The sequence below is a fragment of the Spea bombifrons genome, chromosome 4, assembly GCF_027358695.1.
Source record: "Spea bombifrons isolate aSpeBom1 chromosome 4, aSpeBom1.2.pri, whole genome shotgun sequence".
Lineage (NCBI taxonomy): Eukaryota > Metazoa > Chordata > Amphibia > Anura > Pelobatidae > Spea > Spea bombifrons.
In genome coordinates, this window is record NC_071090.1 from 43,729,643 (window position 1) to 43,753,383 (window position 23,741).

General features: G+C 39.1%; 1 protein-coding gene across 2 annotated transcripts in view; it reads right to left on the reverse strand.

The window, feature by feature from the left end:
- Positions 1-205: 205 nt before the first annotated feature.
- The window catches only part of POC1B (POC1 centriolar protein B), a 40,892-nt gene continuing 17,356 nt past the window's right edge, over positions 206-23,741 (reverse strand). The window contains exons 11-12 of one of the 2 annotated variants that reach the window (XM_053464527.1): positions 2,869-3,066; positions 206-441 (exon numbers count right to left, since the gene is read on the reverse strand). In XM_053464527.1, coding sequence (XP_053320502.1) covers positions 337-441; positions 2,869-3,066 — 303 coding nt within the window. In that variant the 3' untranslated portion in view covers positions 206-336. The remainder of the gene's footprint in view (positions 442-2,868; positions 3,067-23,741) is intronic. The other variant, XM_053464528.1, reaches the window with a different exon arrangement.

The following is a 23,741-nucleotide window of genomic DNA, read 5'->3' on the forward strand; positions in this document are numbered from 1 at the left end:
AAAAACAATGTTTACAGGCATTTCTATGGAATTTCTTTTAAAAAAAGTATTTAATTAACAACAAGAATCAAAGAAGTTCCTGAGCCCAAATCCCTGGCTGGACATGATGGGAGTCGTAGTTGAACAACTGGCCTCTTGCAGTTGACTGTGTTCTGAAATAACGTCCCTCTCCTTTTTAATTATACTGAAAACTAAAGCAATAAAAGTATGATAGTTTAAAATAAGAATTATTTTATTAATGAAACCTGGAAACATTTGTACTTCAAAACGTCTCTACAAATGTAAATTACAAAAAAGGAAAGAACATGTAAAAATGTATACATCCAAATTAAAGCTTCACTCTGCTCTCGAAATCTGCAATGCAATTTTCTGTTGATTTTCCAGACATTCTTTGAGTTTATCTTCTGTTAATGTCAGCCGGTGTTCCAGAATTGAAACAGTCTGCAAATGCAAAACAGTAATCATGATTTGTATTTAATCAAGATTCTTAAAATCTAGTTCAAATGTAACTGGTAAATAAATCTGTCCCATTTTGAGACTACTTAAAACGGACACTACAGTCATCATATGCATATGATACACAAAATAAAGCAAGAAATAATTAAAAACAAACAAAAAAAAAAACATAAGGCATAACCATTGGGGATCCCATCACACTATATGACCATATATTGCTTAGCCTGCCACTATGTCAAAGCTATATATATTACCGAAGTGCTGAATCCGTGGGACTGCTTTACATTTTAACCCAAAAAAAGACTCTCAAGCTATTTAAAGTCGTGTCTGGATCCCCAATGGTTATGCCTTATGTTTTTTTTTTTGTGTGTGGCAGGAGGGACTGTTCCCCGTCAGAGCCTGCAAATATGCATAATATACAAAAACAGGAGAGCGCAGAAGCTAAAGCATAAAATGCTAAACATTCAGATTCCCAGGTTGCTGCTAGAATAATAAAGACCAACAAGTACACAAAACAAGTACTCTATATGACCATATTTTGCATTGGCCGCCACTATGTCAAAGTACCCCATATTTGGAAAGACCTATCTAATTTTCTATGGCATTATTGCTTACCCAAAACCTGGATAAGTGGGACCGCACTGCCTTTTAACCCACTGAAATTCTCAAGCGATTTCAATTGACGGTGTGGCAGGCTAAGCAATATATGGCCATATAATAAGACGGAATCCACAATTTTTATGCCTTAGGTGTTTTATGAATGGTATTTGCTGGGTATGCCCTGATTTCTTGTTTTGTGTTGTCAACATATTGGCTATTACTTTAGCAGCAACCCCCGAAATCTGAATGTGCCTTTTATTGTCTTTTGGTTGTGCTCCTGTTTCTATATATTTTTTTCTTTAATGCATATGATAGCTGAGAGTTCACCTTAAGAGTCAAAGTTATGGTGACTAAATATAAAGTTGGTGGCACTGCATGAAGGCAAATTGTGAATAATGGCTGCCTGGGTATGAAATATAAGAAGTGGTACAATACAAATTGCCCTGCAATAATATATATCTAATACAGCAGAACCTTATGCCAAGTATCATACAATTAGAATAAGATGTATACATTATATCTACACCTGTATCCTAATGTGGGCTGTATTGCATATGGGAGCTTATTGGCGACCGTACCATACCCTAAATAACTCAATAAAACTCATAATAAAAAAAAATGAGTGTCACTCAGAAAGCAAGGACTACACCTTCTTTGAAAATAAGCCCTGTGGCACTCTTTAATGATGTGAGTTTGCTATGCTAAGAGTAGCCTGCACCCCTACTTTCACTGTCCAGATTACATGCTATTCACAAGTTTTTCATCTCAACATTACTAAAATATACTACCTTTTCAGTAACTTTTATTTATTTTTTTACTAAAAACTAAACTAAAAAAAACCTTCAGCTACAAATGCAACAACATTGCCATTTGGCATTGCAAAAAGTTCCTACCAAATCCCATCAAGGTGTTCATATATCAACTTTACACCCACCGTTCCCCTGCCATATCTGTCATCTGCTTCTCCTCCCTCATCACATTTTCTCTCTCTGAATAAAAGACATAGGATCCGAGGAATTCCAAACTTCTCCCCATCACATAACAGCTCCTGATTGCACTTAGCGGCAACGCAGCTTAAATACATAAATCTCCGGCTCAGTGCTCGTGAACACACGTGTGTGTTGTGTAGGGTTTGGATTTTCCTTCAATTCTGAATATTCTTTTTGCTCACTAAAAGTGTTTGGTATTGTTCTATGTAACACAGCACAGAACCGTTCCATAAGTTCCATGATACTAGGGTGACCGTGTTTGATACTAACCAGCAGAAGTGAAGTATGTGGGATGTATATCTGATGGGTTTACACATCCCACATGGAAGCGTGTTCTACAAAGAATCCTTGATCAGGTCAACCTACATGCTGCCCAACAGCGGTTTAATGTTATACCACATAATCCATAGCCCAGCAGAATAAACTTTGCCAGAAACCCAAACCACCTGTTAATAATATGTTTAAAAAAATAAAATCCTTTAAGATTAAAGAAGATATGAGTGCCAGTTATGTGTGCCTATAGCCACAAAAACAAAATGTTCCATTTAGCAGTGTAAATATTTTTATAAATACATTTAAATAACAGATGGTAGCAAAATAAAAAAAATACATCTATTTTCAAATAAAACCCCAGAAATATATTTTAAACTCAAATGAAACATTATGAAGGTGGTAGTTGCATGTAGGAATATCTGTATGCATTACAATTACACCTTATTTTGTGAAGTTATAAAAACCTAAATATTTGCCTGTTTATTTTCTAGACTAAAGGGAGTATGGGAACTACAAGGATGCTTTCTAAGGAAAAAGAAACAATTCTCACCTGTGTCAACACACTTAGCTGATCCACAATGTGTTCCAAGGTACTGCTCACTAAGGGGGGGAGGTGTGCTTCACCATTTCCCAAAGGATTTTCTTCCTGCCCTTTTCTCTTTGTGCTGGCGGGCAGGGGAGGTGAAGAGTAATAAGGCACTTTATCATATTCTCGTACATCCTCGCACCAGTTGTGTGATGGCTTTAGCTATAGGAAGGAACAGAATATAACATAAACAAGTAATACAAGTCACACACAGCATAGAAAGGTGAATGTAAACCAACTACTCGAGTAGTTCACATTACTAATTGGAATATGTCGAATCAGCTAGAGAAGCTGCTTCAGATCCTTCTTGGTTTAGGGCAGACATGGGAACTTGCTAGGTTTCACCCAGAGTCTCAGGACAAGGTAGCAGTGTTTGGCTTGGCCCAGGCTTTGCCCACTTGCATCTATTACTTTGCCCACTCCCCACCACTTTTCATTGTAATTGGTGCTACCCTGTCCCCTATTACAGCCACATGCCTGGGAGATTGCAACCATCTGGCAGCCAACCCTGGGAGGCTACCAGATATGCCTACCCATACCCGCCTTCGTGACGGATGATAAATGTTCCCAGCAAAAATGATGCATGCTTCTTACATGATTAAATCGTTAATTCTAGGAAGGGTTGGGCATTCAACAATAAAATTCAGCTGAAGTATTCTGACAGAAGGTAGAACAGCACCTTGAAACAATATGTGAACAATGTGAAAAAAAGCTGTGACTTCAGCTCCCTGACTTACTATCCATTATGAAGGGCTGACCCTATTGAGCTTCTGCTGCAGGAAGAGCTTGGCTGGCCCTCTATCATATTTTTGCAGGGCCAGCTCAGTCCTTCCTGCATGGTAAGGTGAGGGAGTTGAAATCACAAATATCCTGTAACTTCTCCTTTTAAGGGATAAACCCGACTCTTCATAATCGACACTCAAACTTTTATTTTCCGTGTAGTGTGTACATAGCCAAACACCTGGAATTTACATTTGTCACGTTTTGGGTCAGTAATTACAAAACTTAAGGGAACCCAAGGTGATAATTCTGCAGGATATAGTTTGGAAACAGATGAAAGAGGGACATTCCCCTACTGACTACAGGGAACTTAGGCTGAGGGTTCCTTAAAGCCAATTAAATAACATAGGGATGTATTGGAACCACATGTATTTATAGAACAAGGAAACATGATGTGATACCATTGCTTTAAATATATTTATGAACATGCATATTTAACACTCACATAGCTTACACTGGAGGACTGAGAAGATGTGACACTTCATTTATTAACATGCTCACAGTAGAAGATGCTTTTTCCCCCACCAAAATTGGAAACGTTGTTAATTCAGTAAAACGCAAAAATAAAAACAACAAAAACTCAAAATAAAATATAAATAATCTCAATCACTATGGAGCCTTAACCGAGACAACAGACCTTTCCAATTTACACTGAACAGAGACAACAGACCAGCCGATACTTGCAAACACGTTGAGGGTCAGTTTACAGAGATCTCAGACGGCCTCAGGGCTAATGTTTTCTTCATGGTATTAAATTGGTATAGCTGCTGATTAAAGAACCTGGTAGCCATTAAACAGGATACGCAATTAACATATCGTTTTTGTGGCCATAAGGCAAACATTTAATGTAAATACCTCTAAGGTAATCTGTGTCTCCGCACTAACTAGGGAGAGACAGATAAAGTAACTATGGAGGCACCATAGTCTTGGCTTTATTTAAAAAGTACCAAAACACACTTTGATTAGATTGTTTATCACGTCTTTATGATTGCTGACAGAGGCCACATTTGGTACATGATGCTATCCTACTCAACAACCATCTTTTGTATGTAAAAGAATACTTGCCGCTTAATCCAACACTAACTGCACTATGAACCTATATGATCGCCCCTTCCGAAAAATGCATAATAAAACTAAAAAAAAATTGGTCATTCGTACACTTAATGATATTCCCCAAAACAGTTATAATAATAACCTTGAATATTGGTAAATGGTGCATCTTTTGTACGCAACTGAGAAATGCAGCCCTGATACCATTTGCCAACCAAACGGTTGGCAAATGTATAGGTGAAAAGTCATTAAACAGATTCGATTAACTTCATTTTTTTCTATGCGGTCAAGTTCCAATTACTCTGTATGCTTAGATTACAAAACTTTAACCTAAATAATAAAAAAAAAAACACTATTGCCAACATAGACGTGTGTGTTCCTGAAGTGCACGGTATGCCAAGTTTGACTCCTACATGTGGATTACACATGTAAAAATGTACTCCGTAGGGCCCAGAGTATAAAACAGAACCTGGACAAGGTCGAGTCTGTAATTATAAAATGTGAGTTGTACAGCATACCAAATAGATACAAGTCATTTAAGGATATTTTCATTAGTTATTTTCCGACCGCAATACATTGTGTTGTTGAACAGGAAACGCATCAATAACATTGCAAAAAACGGATGAAAACATCTCAGATCAGCACGAGACAAGAGATCTCATTAAAGACGGCATTCGCAAGAACTTTCAAGAGCGCCACATGTACGAAACAGAATTACCACACTATTTGTGGTGTCATCTTCATCCTTTTTACTGTCATTTTGACATAAACGATATAGATAAAAAAGCAAAACAAGTTAAAGCTACCTCCTTTGTGGCCGCTTTGTCTACTATAAAGAACAGTTCAGAGAGTACAAAGCGAGCAGTTCATGAGTGTCTGTCGCAGCAGCAACTCCTACACCAGAGAACGACAAGTTGCATATTTGAAAGCCAGCCACAAACGTGGGGGCATGGAATTACCCCACTACTACTGCGATGTTTCATCACACAACCTAGATGAGCAGCCACCTCCGGGCGGTACACAGAAATCAGCTCGCTCTGTATAGAGACAACCAGTGGACCAATGAACCGACGCTGTGAAGAGCCAATTAGCAACCAGCCGATGAACCCAAAAGGGAATCGAATAAATTCTAGTCACCGTAGTAAGAGTTTGTCAAAGCCTATCCTGCGCTAACATCAGTCCATCACAAATACGCATAGCATTTTAAATGTAGCAAATGTCTGCTTTGAAGATAAAAGGTATTACCACTGAACAAAATACAATACTGTGTAGTGTATTTCGGATATGGTGGCAACAAAGAAGCTATTTGTAAGTTCACATGGGAACAGCATTACACAACACCACATCCTGGATGTGGAGCAGTGTCATCCCCAACCACATCCTCATAGTTTAACCGCAGCGATAACACCATGCTTCCTCTGTGCAGAATGGAAACCCTGCACTACCGTTATTTAAAATGAATGATAAAATAAAATAACCCAATCACTATAAACCGATTCAAAAGAAAGGTTTCTGACGGACAAAGCAATGAAAGCCGCTGCTCTCGCAGGTATCCAACGATAAGGTGAACAGAAAAAACAGCCTAGAAACATTTACAGAGTTTTTATGGAATGACAGAATAAAAGACCTTCAGAATAACACCTGTGTATGACATGACCATGGGCCCCAATCTGGCCCCGAAGAAAAGCAGGGCAAAATCGGACATGCTTATAGATATGTATAAGTAAATATTTAACAAGGTATGCGCATAACAACACATGACAGTGGGGGTGATTAAATGCAAAGGACCATGAGACAGCATTGCTTTTTTCAGTTGACGAAAATAACTAATAACAGGAGGGCAAGAGCGTATGAAGGACCAACCCCACTGAGATTTTGAGGAGTATTATGCCGTAAAATAACTAGTGAAAAGATCACTTTTGTTTCTTAACCTGTTTGTTGCAAACTTTTCCCCCCCAATAACACAATCTGTAAGCAATTGCTACCCTAACCAACATCCTGCCCGTCTGTCTCACACCGAAAGGTAAATGACTTGTATGCTTTACATGCTGTATAACTCACATTTTAGAACTGGAACTTGACCTTGTCCAGGTTCTATGTTATACTCTGGGCCCTACGCACCACAGTTTATGAATGAATAAAAGGAAAGATTTCTGTCACAGATGACAGTGGCAGGAACGCGCTCTCATTGAAATCACAGGAGTCTAAAAACACGCAGCGTTCAGCAGCAGCACTGGATCCGCTGGAGGTGAATACATCACGTGCAGGGAGATGCATTCGGCCGAATGCATCTCCGGCAGGGCATTTAGCGGGGGGTGGGGAAAAAGCAAATACATTCGGGGGATTCCCCTATGATTTTGCAAAACGGACCACGCATCTACCATATGATGACTGGAGTGTCCTTTTAAGTTACTGTTGTGCGTCTTTATGCTTGAAAATATTTATCCACTGCATTAAAACAAAGTCTCATTTCACTACTCACATCCTAAACACATTTCTGTCTAGGACTCTAAAGCGGAAATCACAGTGGCCTTCAGGATATCAGACAGTAGGACTGCTTCATGATTCACAAACCTGTCTGAACACATTAATAACAACCTATTAAAAAGTACAGACAAACCTTAATGTGTACTACGCAACACAGCATATCTGTGGGACTGGTTTGCTTTTAATTGTTCTGCTGTAACCATTATGAATTAGTTTATTATACCACATCATATTTTATAGAGCTGTACTATGGATAGACATAAACACACGATAATTTTCAAGTACATAAAATACACAATAAATAAAATTAAAGGGCCATCACAGAGCACATGCACAGGCTGCAAACTGAAATGTTTATAACATGTACAGGCACGTGATGGTGATCGTCTCTGGTTTAGTGTGGACTCAAGAAAAGGGCTCTGTTTCTTTCAATCTATCCACATACACAGCACATCCTTTAATGCTCATTTATTAAAGATCCGTCGAGCTAAGATGATCCCTTTACTTAATGCACGTTTGGGAACATTGTAGGGCATAACAAAGGGGGGTGTTTGTGTGTACTTTTTCTCTTATGTTCAGACTCACAGTTAAAATAATAAAGGGTCAGATGGATATATGAGCCACAGAGGGGAATTTAAGCAAATACTTAAAGATGAGGTAAAGTGCATAGTTACGCATAGTAATGCTGAAAAAAGCTACAAGTGCATTAAGCTTATCCATTGAAAGTTCAATTCCATGTCTCCATTAATCCTTTCAGTGTCAACCATGTGCATGATAAGTGGTTAGCAAAGTACGTGTCCCTATCATGTAATCAGGGTTGCGAACAGAAATCTTGAGGCCCAGTACATGCCTTATGCCTGGGCCCCCATGCCCATCCCATCAACCTCTTATATCCATCCCATCCATTGCTCTACACATCACTCTGCCTTAAGACCCTCCTATAAGGACACCTTATGAGAACAGATGCAAGCCTGTGTTAGCGGCGCCAGGGCGTAATATTTCTTCTAGGTCACCTTAAAACTAACACTAATACAGGTTAACACTTAAACTCGCTTTAACACTCACTCTACCACCATACACAATGTTTTCCCCTGCCCTTCTTCTTCTCATCCCAGGCACCATTAACATAAAGGCTCACCCCTGACAATCATACACTGACAACCACACACACATGCTTACACCAAATACTAAACACACAATTGGGGGGAGAATTTAGCAGGACATGTGACTGTGGATCTAGGTGAGGTTTGGGGTGGGTGGGGCTTTAGCAAGACATGTGGTTGTGGATATAGGTGAGCCTTGCGGTGGGGCTTTAGCAAGACATGTGACTTCTTGGAGCTCTTCGGAGGAAGTGGCTTAGGGGCGAGGCTAGCTGTCCTTAGGGCTATCCTCAGACAGCCTTTAGTTGGTGGTGAATGGGAGGGTATAGGCAGGTAGTGAATGTGGCAAAACACCATCCACCTGAAGAAACTGGCCTGGGGAAGTGTGGCTTCATCTGGAGAATACCGGTCTTTCAGGTACACTTGTGTGTTTTACAGGGTAGTAAACTAATTTGTGACATAGTTGCAAAATAATGTTCCAAATAGTCAGCTAAAACTGTAATTTTGTAGACATTAAACTAAAGAAAATCAGATATGTTCCTAAAGAAGATGCAAACATTGTCTTTCTCACTGGTACATTTCCTGAAAGGGACACCCCAGTGTCCCGGGCAGCCCCCCCCTCCGATGATATATTAAATCACTGATGATATATTAAATCACTGTGTACTTTAATATAGGGCAAATAGCTGGGGAAAGGGATTAAATGGACATCAGGGGATTATGAGAGGGGGGCCACATGAATTTTTAAAGAGAAAATTCTGGTGTTTCTTTCCAATCTTTTTTTCTTTCCTTTGCCAGCTGATGCTGTGCACCTCCCAGGTCAAGAGCACCGCCAGGTGCACCATATGCATTTAGGGGCACTGAGAATACAGGTTTAGAATTGGACCCTTCAATCACCTATAGTGGGACTTAATATTTTAAATTAACTGCTTCTTTAGACCATGGAAAATATGCCTATGAAACCAATGATTTTAGGACAGTGACAATTTTTGAACAACAAAAAAGGGTGCTTGGAAATACACAGCATTCCAAAAAGAAGACATGAAAAACACAGACATTCATTCATGAAAGATAATCTTTTACTAATGCCACACAATGTGTTAGATTTTTATATCCAGATTTTCTTTCATCCGTGTATTACTATGAAGTAAATCCATCTCAACTGGAAGAGGCAGCTGAATTCAGCTCTCTAAAAGGTGAGAAATTCCCTAACAGGCCGCCAAGTCTAAAATTAACAAGCTCAGGAAGGATAACATATATTACAGAAACACTGAAGCACAGACTGGGTGCTAAAAATAACAATGTGAGGTGTGTGTGGAAAAAAAAGTAGCACTGGAACGCAATGTAGACTAGTCTTTGAATTATCTGCAAATAGAGGGATCAGAAAGCTCTTAAAGAGGGCAAATAACACAGGGAATATGTGTTTAATGGGATTTGTCCTTCTATCCTGCACCCACAGATGACTGTATAGTGATATACAGTATACTTGCCTTACTAGGCCAGCAGTTCCAAGTAGGTAGTAGCCCCTCTGCTACACAACCTGGGGACAGATCAGGTGGATCTGGCTCCCCAGCACACCACCGCCTTGTAACCTAGTAAGGCTTATATACACTATTGGGCACCATGAACAGGCTCCATGATGATCTTACTGCGCGCTTTAGATGTTTAAAATGCAGCACATCAGGATCTGGCACCACAGAGGTAAGAGGTCAGCGATGGCTAGGACTCTACCATGGATCAGGCCTAGGGCAGCATCCTGCCAAGATACGTCACTGCTTGGAAGTCATTCTGATGACTTAGGAGGCAGTTCATGGATTTAACCCCTTTGCTTCTCTAGCATTCCAAAAGGCTCAGGATAGTCTTTTTAAGTAGGTACATGTACTCATCTTACTTTGTCTAGCCTTTGGTATTAATTATTTTTTAATAATGTACACAATCCTTCAGTTTGTCTTTGGAATTAATAACCTCCTTGGAGTATAATTTTATATTCTAGGATCCTGACAAAAGTACTATGTCGGTACAGAAAAAAAAAAGAAGAACTGGACCACGGAGCAATGGAAGAAGGTGGCTTGGTCCGATGAATCACATTTTCTTTTACATCACATGGAGACCTCACCTCACAATTTATAGGACCTAAAGTATCTACTGCTAACGACGCCAGATAACAAGATATTGCCCTCTTGGTGCCAGAGACACATTTCAGGCAGGTGGTCATAATGTTCAGTGTACATTATTATGAAGCTTCTTTGGAAAATGTATCTGCATGAATGAAATATAATTCCTAATAATCTTAAAAATGACCATTAAAGATAAGTTAAAAAGAGGTTTTAGTGTTGGTTCAAATTACATGACCATCATATGCACTTTAACGCCCCCTACTTTACCACTCCTTAGGTCCTTGGCTTGCAGGACATGCGTTCAGAATGCATGCTATACATACTGCCAGCCAGCTCCAGCTCCTGTGAGAGTTCCAAGGTGGTCTGAGACCCCCATGCACATGCACAGAAGGAGCACCCAGTGATTTTGGTAGGAGCATTTTGCAGATAGCGATTGACTACTTTGAGCCGCAAGAACCGACACAAAAATGTTTCAAGCAAAAATGCATATTAAATCACTTAGAAATTACTATGCACTCTTTATTGGTGAGACTACATGGGGTACTGGAATGTCCCTTTGAACATAGTATTGTACACTTACTGGTTTTGCAAGATTCTGAAACACTTGTGTACACCAAGTGTTTTAGCAAACAGATAAACTGTTTATTTTCCTGTTAAAAAAATATATATAAAAAAATCTGTAAAATAGATCACAGAATCGCCACCATGACAAAAGTATCATAAGGTTCAAAAGAAGATCCCTGAGGTCTGTAAAAACAACAAGAGGTTGAAATATAAAAAAAAAAATGTGGACTAAATATATAAAATTTTTATAAAGGGAAAGCTGCATCACTAAAAAAAAATATATAGCTTGTGTTGGTACTTTAAACATAAAATGAGAATTGTGACTGAACAAACTTATAGTAACAATGTCAAAAAGTTCCAGTCATTAGGTCACAAATTGGTTAAAGCAAATGGGATTGTGGTAGTCAGTGTATAAAACAAGTACCACAAATATTGACATGCATATCTTGTTAAGAGATGTTTAATATAATTCCAAACCTACCATGTATCTTTCATCTTCAAATAGTCTCTGGAAGTTAAAAAGCATCTGTTAAAAAAAGGTGGCAATAAAAAGAGAACCCTTTCTCCAATTACCACAACCATAGGCGTTAACGTGTTAAAAACAACCAGATCTCTTTTAGTCCTTGTAGAAAGCAGTTCACAATGAGAGTCTGGCAAGTATCACCGGAGTGATTTTCATATAACTAAGGAGATGGAACATTGCTTTTTGATCTCTGTAAATGGGCTGGATAACACCTAACCACAATCAATAGGTAGCAAAAGGAGTCTTTTCACATCGCAACTATTGACTGCATATAGCACAAGTGTTTCAGAGTATGATTATTGATTTACAGCGAACAAAACACCTCCCCACCTTGCTTTGGCTTCCAAGATGGAAGCCGCCTGTTAGATTTTAGGTTGCAGGCTGTAGTCACCGATGCTCCCAGTCAATAGCAGATAATAATAAAATAAAAATAAAAAATGTAAAAAAAAAACAAAAAAATCACAGCATATCACTCCACGCCAACAATAAAACAATGGGTAACGAGAAGCTTGTGCAAAAAAATACATTTATTTTCAACACTTACAGGTGCTCTTGTCCTGGTGGAATAAAAACAATGACTTAAATGTTTCACGCTCTCATAGGTCAGCCTATGAAGGCCTTGAAGAAGCTGGTACAGTGAAACGTGTAGTGTGCATGCGCTTCCTGAATATTGCTCCCTGTAGCTGGCAGAAGTTCGGGGAAGTTTTAGTCCATATGAACGAACTTTCATGGACATATACCTATATACCGTATGTAGATATTGCATATTTTCAAGCTCTATTATTAAAATTAATTTTATATCATTTGTATCATTTATTTCTTCTGTGTACCACCCTCTCATGTGTTTTCCTCCCACACCTGTGGACCAACTGAAGGAAAAAGACAAACTAAGGAAGGCACAGAGAGCTACAATACATAGAGGCAGTTTATTGCTCCCCCAAAAGAGTTCATCTAATGTACTGTAAAGTTACTGTGCTTTATAAACAGTCACACTGTTTCTTTCCTATATTTTTTTATATGTTTAAGCTGGTTGAAGATAATAATTCAGTTGAAGATTTCCCTATTATGCTTAAGAATTGAGCATAAGGGAAGTATAATTTGTCTGAGTGATTTTACTTACCAATTTATATATCATTTTTCCTAATCACCCTGCGTGTATTTTTCAAACACCACTGTGTTTGGAGACTTCTGCCTTCTCAGTAGAATGCTTCACATGCCTGCTCCAGAACAGATATAACTCAAGCAAGTGTTACATTTTCCTATCGACGTTATGGTGTCAAAAGGCATTGGAAGCATTCTGGAGTCAGAAGAGAAATACGAGTCTCATCTATGAAACTGACACCAGCAAACTAGAGCATCATCCAAAGCAAGGTCCAGTTGGCACGGCGCCTCGGTTTACTACCCATACACAATTATCCTCCCACAGGTTTTAAAATATAAAAGCTATAACAGTAAATTTGTTCTGTACTTCACAGGCAGAACTATGAATCATCATATATTAAAAACTTAACAGAATTATTTCCCAGCCTGGTACAAGACCCCCCCCCCATGCCATAGCATTGTGAAAATACCACACTGAAATTTGGGGTTAAGGATGGACATGGTTGACAGGAAGTTTTAAGATGATACAGAATGTCCAGAATATGCACAGTACACAATTAAGGACATGTATGCTGGTCAGACCCCGGCACTAATCAGAAGTCAAAGTGACTGGAAGCACAGGCCTTTGGGAAAGCTGGTCATACTGCTCTACATTCTTGGCACATCCAGAAGACTCAAAACCTACATATCTATCAGCATCTAAAGGTAACTTGATGTTACTCGCACCTGTATTCCCCTCTCCAAGTCAGCCCCCCCCCCCCGGAAAAGGTACTCCAATATGGAGCTGGAGGGAGATCACTCTAGGTGAACCCGGTTGGAAAGTTTCCAGAGATGGCCCCACATTGCTAACAATAAAGCTGAAACTAGCTGCGAAGCCTATGTGGCCATTCTTCAAGGTTATGGCCCACTGAAACACTTTGCCTTGCTGCAACAGGCAAATACATAATTATAAATACAATTATGTATACTTATTACACATATAGATTCTCTCAAGCAAATTTAGCCAATTGGCAATAAAAGGCTTTCTAAAAATTTAAGGATTCATAAACAAAAAAGCTGGAAACACTACATACAAAACTATGGGTTTAGTTTAGACAAAATAGGAGCGCCCAGTTAAAGTTATTACCAGGGGTTATATTATCTCAACACACGTCTGCCGTATGCCATACATGTGTAATCTTGCACAATTACTCATACACCTGTGCAGGGTAATAGTTCTACTCACTAATCTTTCCGGATTTGTAAAAACATATCAGTTTCCATTTCAAGGCCAGAATAAACAAAAGAAGAAGCAGCATACCATGCAATGTCTGCAGGGCCCCTATAGACTATTATATTGGGTTGCCTGTCAATATGCAAGAACAGGGCAATATGTGATAAAAACAAAAATATCTTCTACACTGAATGACAACTCATTGCAGACAGAAGTCAACAGAAGGTATCTTGCATTTCCAACTTTGAACGGTATACATTTGGGTGTAAGAGTCAGGAATATTATCTAATACTTTTTATCCAGACATCAGATTGGCTCATTGGCCAAGTACTAACTCATGGAATAGCTAGTGAGGAGGTGATGATGACATAAGTAGTGTCAACAGGAATAGCAATGGTATAACCAATGCCACAACACTGGGAGTGATGAAAACCAGTGTAAAAGGGTGTCTAGGGAATAAAAATATGTATGTGTATATATATATATATATATATATATATATATATATATATATATATATATATACACATACACACACACACACACTTTCCTTTTTACCGGATACTCAGCTGCTGCCCGTAACAACACTCTCCTGGTGTTTTAGAAATATAGATATGATCCACTAGGGGGCGCTCGTGTAAACCGGTTTCAATAAACAAAAATAAAAATAAAAGAGAAAAAGAACTATGATGGTGTAGTAGTCAAAAACAGGTGGTCTTGTTATGGGTATATTTATGCACTCACAATATCTAAGAGTCGGTCAAGGTCCATGTAAGTAAACACCTCAGGGTCCGTGTGTAGGGAACAGCTAGTGAGGAGGTGATGATGACATAAGTAGTGTCAACAGGAATACCAATGGTATAACCAATGATACAACTGGGGTTTTCGTAAACAAACCAGAGCAGAAATACTGCCATTCACAAATCTAAGCCAAACCAAATCTAAGCCATATTAAGTAATAAGTAGAAGGGAAAGGAATAATAAAGCCAAATCAGGTGACACGAATCATTTACTTTTACCAGCACAATTAAGTAAAGTTGCACAACACTGGTTACATATTTATAAAAGTGCTGAAAACAAACTCTGGCATTGTCTATGGGACCTTCGCTGCCACAAGGCGGATGCCTCTGTTTTCTAGGTCAGCAGGATGCTCATTAGGAGCTGACAGTTCAAGCTACAGAAGCACTTTTCTCCAAGTGACACATGAATAATTTCCGGTGTGAAAGCCCTCCAGTTAGAGACGCATTCCTCAGGGTATATTTCTTTCTAAGAGGATGTTACTCTTCCACAGGAAGAGAGGAAGGAACCAGTTGTTGCTGAATGTGTGGGTTGATAGCTGTCGGGCATATTTTGCATGCCTCGGTATCAGCTGTGAGAAAGATGGCTTGGGCTCAAGTTCCCAGCTTAGTGAAGGGGGAAAAAAAATAAAATAAAACGTAGGGCTTGTAAAACCAGGGTCATGCTTTACAAGTACAGTGATCCCAGGAAGCTAGCAGACAGAAATAACACCTGGAACATCTAAACCTTCCCACTGCCAGGAAATTGCTCATTTAATCCAAGACTTAGCAAAGTCAGATAAATCATGCTGACACAAACATTACTTAATCCTTTTTACCTACGTGTAACGCTTTGTTGCACTCCTGACCATGTTCAGTAAGAAAAATAACGGCTTTTTAATCGGAGTGGAGGGAGGCCGTATAAGTAGCTAGCAATTTACACATCCCTAACCTGTTGCCAAGATTATATAATACTTAATGGTTATGTCCCTTGACGTTTATTTGCTGAAAGATGTTAATTCCTTGGGTGCCGAAATGCGACTTTAATGAGCAGCTGTTAGTCAAGAATAATTATGGCTGCATGTTGAAGATTGATAATTCATTTCGGCGCACTACCTGAGCCAAAATGAGACTAAACGGATGTTGTTTTTTTTTTAAACAAACTTTTGTCATAAACACGATGTATAGAGCGCAACAGTCCTACAATCTGGGCTACATATACAGCTCAACACTGGAGTAATGCGTACGCTTGTGCACCCACCCAGACACCCTTTTGCCAGAATCCCAGAATGCTATATGAGCAACGGGCATGAGCATTGGGTGTGCACAGCCCATCCTATAGCCATGTGTGTATTTGTGGCTAGCAGAATGTATAGGACAAGAAGTTGCCCTCTTTAAAGTGGCAGATGCACTTCAAACATGAATAAGGGCCGGAATTTGGCATGGTTAGTATTTTAGCATGTAAATAATCTTAGGACGGCATAGTTAGTCCAATTTAATTTACCGTCAAAAGGGAGTATATGTTCTCCTATGAATTGTAGTATGTAGCTTTAATTAAGCAATAGCGATTATTCCAATAATGGAGTAATGCTCAATTACCACATTTGCAAGCCGAGACTTATTTGTAATTGAAATTATCATCACTGCACTTACTGGCCTAAGGTTAATCATTCTCCATAGTTGCGCGATGAAAACCGCTTCTGTAAAAATAAACTTCATTTTTTTTGCACAGCTTGCTCCAGCTTCTTTATAATATAGCATGTCATTGGACCTGTGCAGATTTAACACTTGCAATGCAATGAATATGCGATGATGGCCTCTACTATTTAAATAAAGGTTTTCTTAAATATGAACTATTAGCAAAACCAGTTGCTTTGGATATATTTGACCCAAAACAAAGGGAATTTTACTTTAGGAAGCGAAGACCTATGGCAAAAGTTGGCAAAAGCATCAAGTGTATTCAATTTTCTGTCAGTCTTCCTTCTCATCCCCACCCCTACAATAGCAGATCATAGAAATTCTGAGACTAGGAAGCTAAAGTCATATTGTTGCCTTCATATCTACTTTAATACATCATAACAGTGTTATCTGAGAACTGCATTCTTTGTTGTAAATGCATAGACTGGTTCATTGGAATCCTCTCTATTCACTGTGAATGAGTCTCCCCAGCCCTTGGCTCTTGCGGGAGGTGCAATCAGCCATAAACACTTTCTGCTAGGACCATGCACATGCTGGGAACTTACCTCCAGCCAGCTCCTATGTTTCCAAGTCAAACCAAAATCTGTGTGCACTTGTGTGTTTTCAAGATGGTAAGTTAGTTATTTCATATTCTTATATTATGTTTTTTTGTCCACAAAGTAAAGAACGCATATTAAAGTACGTACTAAATACTTTTATATCCAGTCATATTTGGAGAGGCTGTTACACCTTGCTCTTTGAGTTTAGCAAGAAGGCCACTAATAGAAAGATTGTCTACTCTCCCAAACCTTCAGCGTGGCTCTGACAGTGGTTTGGTGTCACTTCAGAGCCTGAAGAATGGTTGTGTAACCATTTCCAGACTGATATAAACATATTTTTCTCCCCAGAGGTGTTCAGGAATCTCTTAGGAATATTATATGCTGTGGCTTTGTAACCATGTGTGCTGACATTGGCGCTTCAATTTCCCACTGACAGATCCAGTGCAACAGCGCTCAGAGCAAGTGCTGGTGCACTGTTAATGTTTCAATGCCTATTCATGTGATCAGGCATTCCCTTGCAGAAGGAGTCTGTAGGAAAGAAGATCCTTCTGGGATCTGATTACTCCACATCCTGGCTGATCACATACGTTGTGACTAGCAATTTAGGATTATATAGATTCCTAAATCAGAAATAGAAGGAAAATTTCTCCTTCCAAGAAATGAAGACAAAAGCATGTATTTAGGGTATAAAAAGCCCCATAGTATTAAAGGGGTTACGTTCGCATGAGGGGGCAAATATGTATTCACACAATTAAGTGCGTGTGTGTGTGTATATAGTTAAACAAACAATAATGGACTGTGGTATAAATGTAAGAAAAAGTATGTTATTGTTCTGTAATAACATTCCATCCACCAGACACAAATTCTGATTATTTTATATAGCACCATTATATTATGTATCGCTGTAGAATGGGAATGTAAGCAGAGGGAATTTGTCTGGTATTTTGAATCTGGGCAGCCTATTATTCTTAGGTCAGTCTAATATTAACTCTGATATGCACAAAAGCCCCTTGGGCTTTAATAATGTTGATTTGCTTGTGTCCTCAGCTTACTCTGGCATGTAGCCAGAACACCATAAAAGCCAATAACTCATAGGTTAAATAATACATCCCCATTCAATGAAGATAAATCATTAGCCCAAGAAGAATCAAAATGACGATACTTCGATATGACACTATTTTGTAAGGGAGGGGATACCAGAACAGGATAGAATCTGAGGTACAATAGTTCCTTACTTTTAAACTAAATATTTGCATACAAATTACTCTTACAATAAAAGGCACGTTACAGATAGTTTTAATAAAGGTACATTTTCTGGAAGCTATGGATTTAACATCATGAAAACTAAAAATAATCATTTTGTGATAATTGATGCATAACCTCCATAATGTCTGAACACAAAGTAATGTAAGAGCTTACGATGGAGTTATTGGTGTTTAGTAGAACAAAATTAAAAAACAAACTAGCATTTCAATGCTTTTCATAGAGTTATATGCTCGCAGAGCTGATCATTCGCTTTGTGTTTGTTGACCTTACATGGAGCCATTTCTGCGTAAGATATGTTTACACAAGGCAGGTCAGCAGATGGCGTGTTGCCGACGCTTGTAGTGATTCTATGTTGCTGTCACAAAGCAGCTAACAAGATTTAACATCCACTGCCCTAGATCCCACATAGCCTAGCAAGCGGATAGAACAGTAAAAGAGAGACACTCTGTTAAAAAGCACAGGGGAAGCCGAGCCTGCAAATTAAGCTACAACAATTTTACAGTACCTGGGAAAACAGATACCATACTTGTACAGTTCAGGTTGTAAGGTCTTTCTTTGGCTTGGCAGGTAGAGACTGTGGTACATTTCCAGGACTAAAAGATTCCTGGAATGAAAATGTCTGAAAGAGCCCATCCACACACACTAAAAGGAGAAACATACTGAGGAAAAACACACAAGAGTTCTGGTAATTTTTCTTTAAACACAACTGTATAAACATACTGCAAATGTATAAATAGGTGGTGAACAAGACACTCCAAGACGGGTTTGGCAGTACTACATCCCTGCTTTATGCAGTAGTATAGTAGGAGTTCATGCAGTATTGCGCTTACCAGCATTCATGCGACTAGTCTCCTGCATTGCTGCAGCTTTCCTCTTGCATACTATTAAGGTTTTCTGTTAGAAACCAATAAGATGCTCTGCTGTACTAATGAGCTTCTTGGTGATTGATGCTTTAGTCCAATGATATAGATGCCTATAGGGTATATAGGCTCCTCAAGCATCTATTTTAACCTGTTTGTGACATTGGGTCACACTATTTCATCCTCCAAAAAAGTAGGAAAAAGAAAATAAGTAAGAAAAGAAAATATATAGTAAAAATAATTACATGGACCCCAGGGTGTCAACATGACATAAGTACCAACCTATTAGAAGGAGAGAGAGTATAAAGAGGGGGTGTTTATGTCCTTAAGCATTGGGTAGGTGCCTAGGTATGTGCATCCAAGCAAAATACATATTCTCGGCTGTTCAGATTGTGTTGGTTTGAGATGAAGGTATTTATTGCATTAACTATTTGAGTGTCAGGAGATTGAACCCCCCTCCCGAAGGCCAGGCCAATTTTTGCAGTTCTGCAAGTTACATTTACTTACACGTTATCTAGGGAAACCCATGCAGCATTACATAGTATCATTAAACACTTGTGATCCATTCACACTTACTCATACTGACACCCTATGCAAGGGTCAAAGAGAGGCTGGGGGGGATCATGTTGTAGAGTAGCTGCATTTTGAGATGGAGATAGAAGCATGCTGCTGATGCGCCTCTCTTCCTTCAGCCATGATGTAAAATGTCGAAGGAACAGAAGCTTTAAATCAACCATGTAAAAGCAAATCTAATATGACTCTTTATAACATGTATGTAGATACAAATAAGATGAAGTTAAATATTATAATTATACAAAAGAAACCATCTGGATAAAATATACACTTCCACAATTATGACACCCTTTTCCCCAACGGTTATGTCAATGGGTGATCCCTGCATGCCAGCAGGCATCACACGATTGGTTGTGTGCCAACAAGCTGACCATATGATAGCCCAGCTGCCAGCATGTTTCTTACTAAAACTGTCACCATGTTAGTAGGCAGCTTTTCAATGTAAGATAAGCCACATTTTGGTCACTGACAAGTTATTCCTCCCAATTTGCTGGAAGTCCCCAACTGGAGGACAGCACACTTAAAAAAAATATGGGAACTTTTAAGAAGTTACAAAGTTACAACCTCAAGGCTCACCTTTTTTCCAATCATGTCATATCAAAGCAGCTATTACTGTGGCAAATGCCTTAACATACAGAGTACTATACATAATATTACAGGAAAGAATCAGTCTGATATTTTTCATTAAAAGTCCCTGCTTGTTTTACGTTTTTTTCCCTTATATGAACTACATTATTATGTAACATTCAATTTGCAAAGAGAGTACAGACAAGGATTATTGTATCACTACAACAGGTTGTTATACGCATTTGGGATTTGATGGTCGTACTGTGTTGTAGAAATGCACTCTCTAAATTAATCTGTAAAAGACAAGTCTTTACTTTGACAGATCCCCTTAAGAGAAGTATCTTGTTTCTGATGACAGTAGCGATATCACTTTGAACAGTGCTATTTTAAGCTGGAGATAACTAGTGGGGAATAACTGTAAGAAAACCAATACTATCGTTGCTGCTATTAATATCAGTACCTCGGAAGTGGAAGGTTTCGTGCCTCGCTTGTTCATGCCAGAGTGATAGCCACACAGGCACATATCAAGTCTCTCCATCATGTCCAGTGTTTGGTGGGTACACAAAAACTTGCCAAAAATCAGTATATTTAAAATAAAAATGGATTGTGTGGATTAGAGCAGATAATGTGTTTTGAGGTTGGTAGCGAAGTACTTTTAAGTCGGTCCTTCCTGATATGAGATTTTCTAAACAGCAGGGATTGTTCACAGATGTCCTGGGGATGTCAAACAGACCCTCTGCTACTGCTGTCTGCATCGTATAAACATATTAACACAGAAAAACCGTCAAGCACCGCTCCTGTAACAACATTAAATTGTCAGGCCAGACTCCAGCGAGACTTGTGCAAATTGTGAAGGTGCACTTGGACCCTGCAATTATCACCCAAAATTTGAGATCAAATTTAAACAGGGGGAATCAAATGGAACCACGATTTATATCAGTAAATTAGGCCATGAAAAATCATCTGTTTACGGTTGGATAGATCCAGGTGGCTCTTCGGATATTACGCTAGACTGTATAGACATAAAATCGCTCATGGACTGCATAATATCTATATGCATTTCAGCTTTTGCATGTTTGTTTTATCTTGACATGAAAGTGTTTTTAAATGACTTGGACAGAGGCTCAATTAAGTAATGTCTTGACATCCGTCTCTCTTTTCATAGTCTTTCATACCGCTGTTGTTTATATAATGGGCTCGATTCAATGACCCTGTACAAAATTCTGATTAACGAAGAAAGCAATTGAACTCCACGTGCATACGTTTAGCGCGTGCAACTCTGAAGCTCCTTGCAATGAACACTATTACATTTTAAAAAATCACTGCTTGTCCAAGCTGATCAAAGACATCCAAACAAATGAAATCAAAGTAATTGGACAATTGGGTTCAAGTAACCTAAACTAGCCTTAAAAAGCCCAGATAGCCTCAATCCAAATGCAGCCTTTACATGTACATTTCAAATCCTACACATCATATTCATGTTACATCATATAACATGTATAAATGATATAAAAAATCTGATGCAATTATATAAAATATAAATTAATAAGAACTGCAAAAAGGGACCTCTGGATAATTTAAAAAGGGACATTAAGTCAAATAGCGAATAGATTCGTTTAATATCATCATCTACAATACAGGTACAGGTACAGTACAGGTGACAATTCAGATCAGTGTTATCTCTTCATAAACCTTTATTTCGTTAGAATGATTTGGTTGCAATTGGTAAATCACTACATACAGTCGGTGTGATGGACTATTAAAAGGTTAAATGGCTCAGGGCTAGTTCGTTTGAGGTGAAAGGCAAGTCATTGACTGACTAGTAGGAAACGTGGTACATTCTACCAACACAAATCCTTGATTGAGTCAAACAGAAAGTGCCAAACCAATAAGATCATGTATCGATATTGGCACGGAGCAGAATCGCAATCAGTTTGTGACCTGCACAGTCCCGCTTCGCAAACACCAATTAAACAGAATGCCACATCAATCCGCACTCCGATCTGTTCAATCGCACCCGCAGATTACTCCACAAACCAGCCTGACTCACGCATCAAGCTAAATGATTGCACAATATGTCACACTATCTGACTTTTATACATTGTGGCCCAGTTATGTCAATCCTTTTAGACTTATTAATTTTTTAAATAGGGGGCTTTTCATAAGAGCGTTAGAAGTTTCCCCATTTTCAAAACCTCCAGTTCACATTCTAGATGTTCCTATTGTTTACATGACATTTATCACTGGCAGGTAGAGCGGCAATTTAGTGAATAATTTACACAAGCGATCAATGCTATTGATGACTTGGGAATTTGCTGCACATAAAACAGTAGTAGTTAACGGTGCACGTGCGAGGACAGAGGTTAAAACCAGGAGACGGGCAATATCCATTGGCATACACCACTTCTGAAGGGCAGGTTTAAGGTGCTGTTCCATCAAAGATTGTATATTAGCGATAATTTTACTTTAAGTGGATGTGGACAGTCATTAAAAACAACGACCTTGTTTTTTCCAATTGCAAATCTAACATTAAGTAAAATGATTGAGACATATGCGACGATCGTAAGATATTTTATGACATATACACACCGATCAGCCATAAGATTATGACCACTGACAGGTGAAGTGTATAACACTGATAATCTTGTTATCATGGCATCTGTCAGTGATATGTTAGGCAGAAAGCAAGCATTTTGTCTTCAAAATTGATGTTAGAAGCAGGAGAAATTGGCAAGTGTAAGGATCTGGGCCAAATCGCGGTGGCTAGACGAATGGGTTAGAGCATCTCCAAAACTGCAGCTCTTGTGGGGTGTCCACGGCCTGCAGCGGTCAGTACCTATCAAAAGTGGTCCAAGGAAGGGAAAACAGTGAACTGGTGACAGGGTCATGGGCGGTCAAGGCTCACTGATACACGTGGGGGGTGAAGGCTGGCCCCTGTGGTCAAAACCAACAGACGAGCTACTGTAGCTCAAATTGCTGAAAAAACTAATGCTGGTTCTGATAGAAAGGTTTCAGAACATCACAATCTGTTGTGCATGGTGCTGCGTAGCCGCAGACCGGTCAGGGTGCCCATGCTGACCCTTGTCCGCTGTCGAAAGCGCCTACAATGGGCACGTGAGCATAAGAACTGGACCATGGAGCAATGGCCTGGTCTGATGAATCACGTTTTCTTTTACATCATGTGGATGACCAGTTGCGTGTGCGTTGCTTCCCTGCAGAACACATGGCACCAGGATGCATCCATGGAGGCCCCACCTCACAACTTACAGGACTCAAAGGATCTACTGCCAACGTCTTCGAGGTCTAGTGGAGTCCATGCCTGGACAGGTCAGGGCTGTTTTGGTGGCAGAAGAGGGACCTATGTAATTTTAGGCAGGTGGTCATAATGTTATGGCCGATCAGTGTATACATACACAAAAGAGTGTGCATTTATTCAAGCGATTTAAACAGATATCAGTATGTATAGACATGAAAACAGCCCATTTAGAAAAGCTGAAACACATAAAACATTATTGAAATATTATCCATTTCTGCAACATTCCTCATATGCATTTGCCCCTTTTCCCACCCACCAGCTAAACACCGCGCCGAACATATCTGCCTGCACGTGACATTCTCACCTC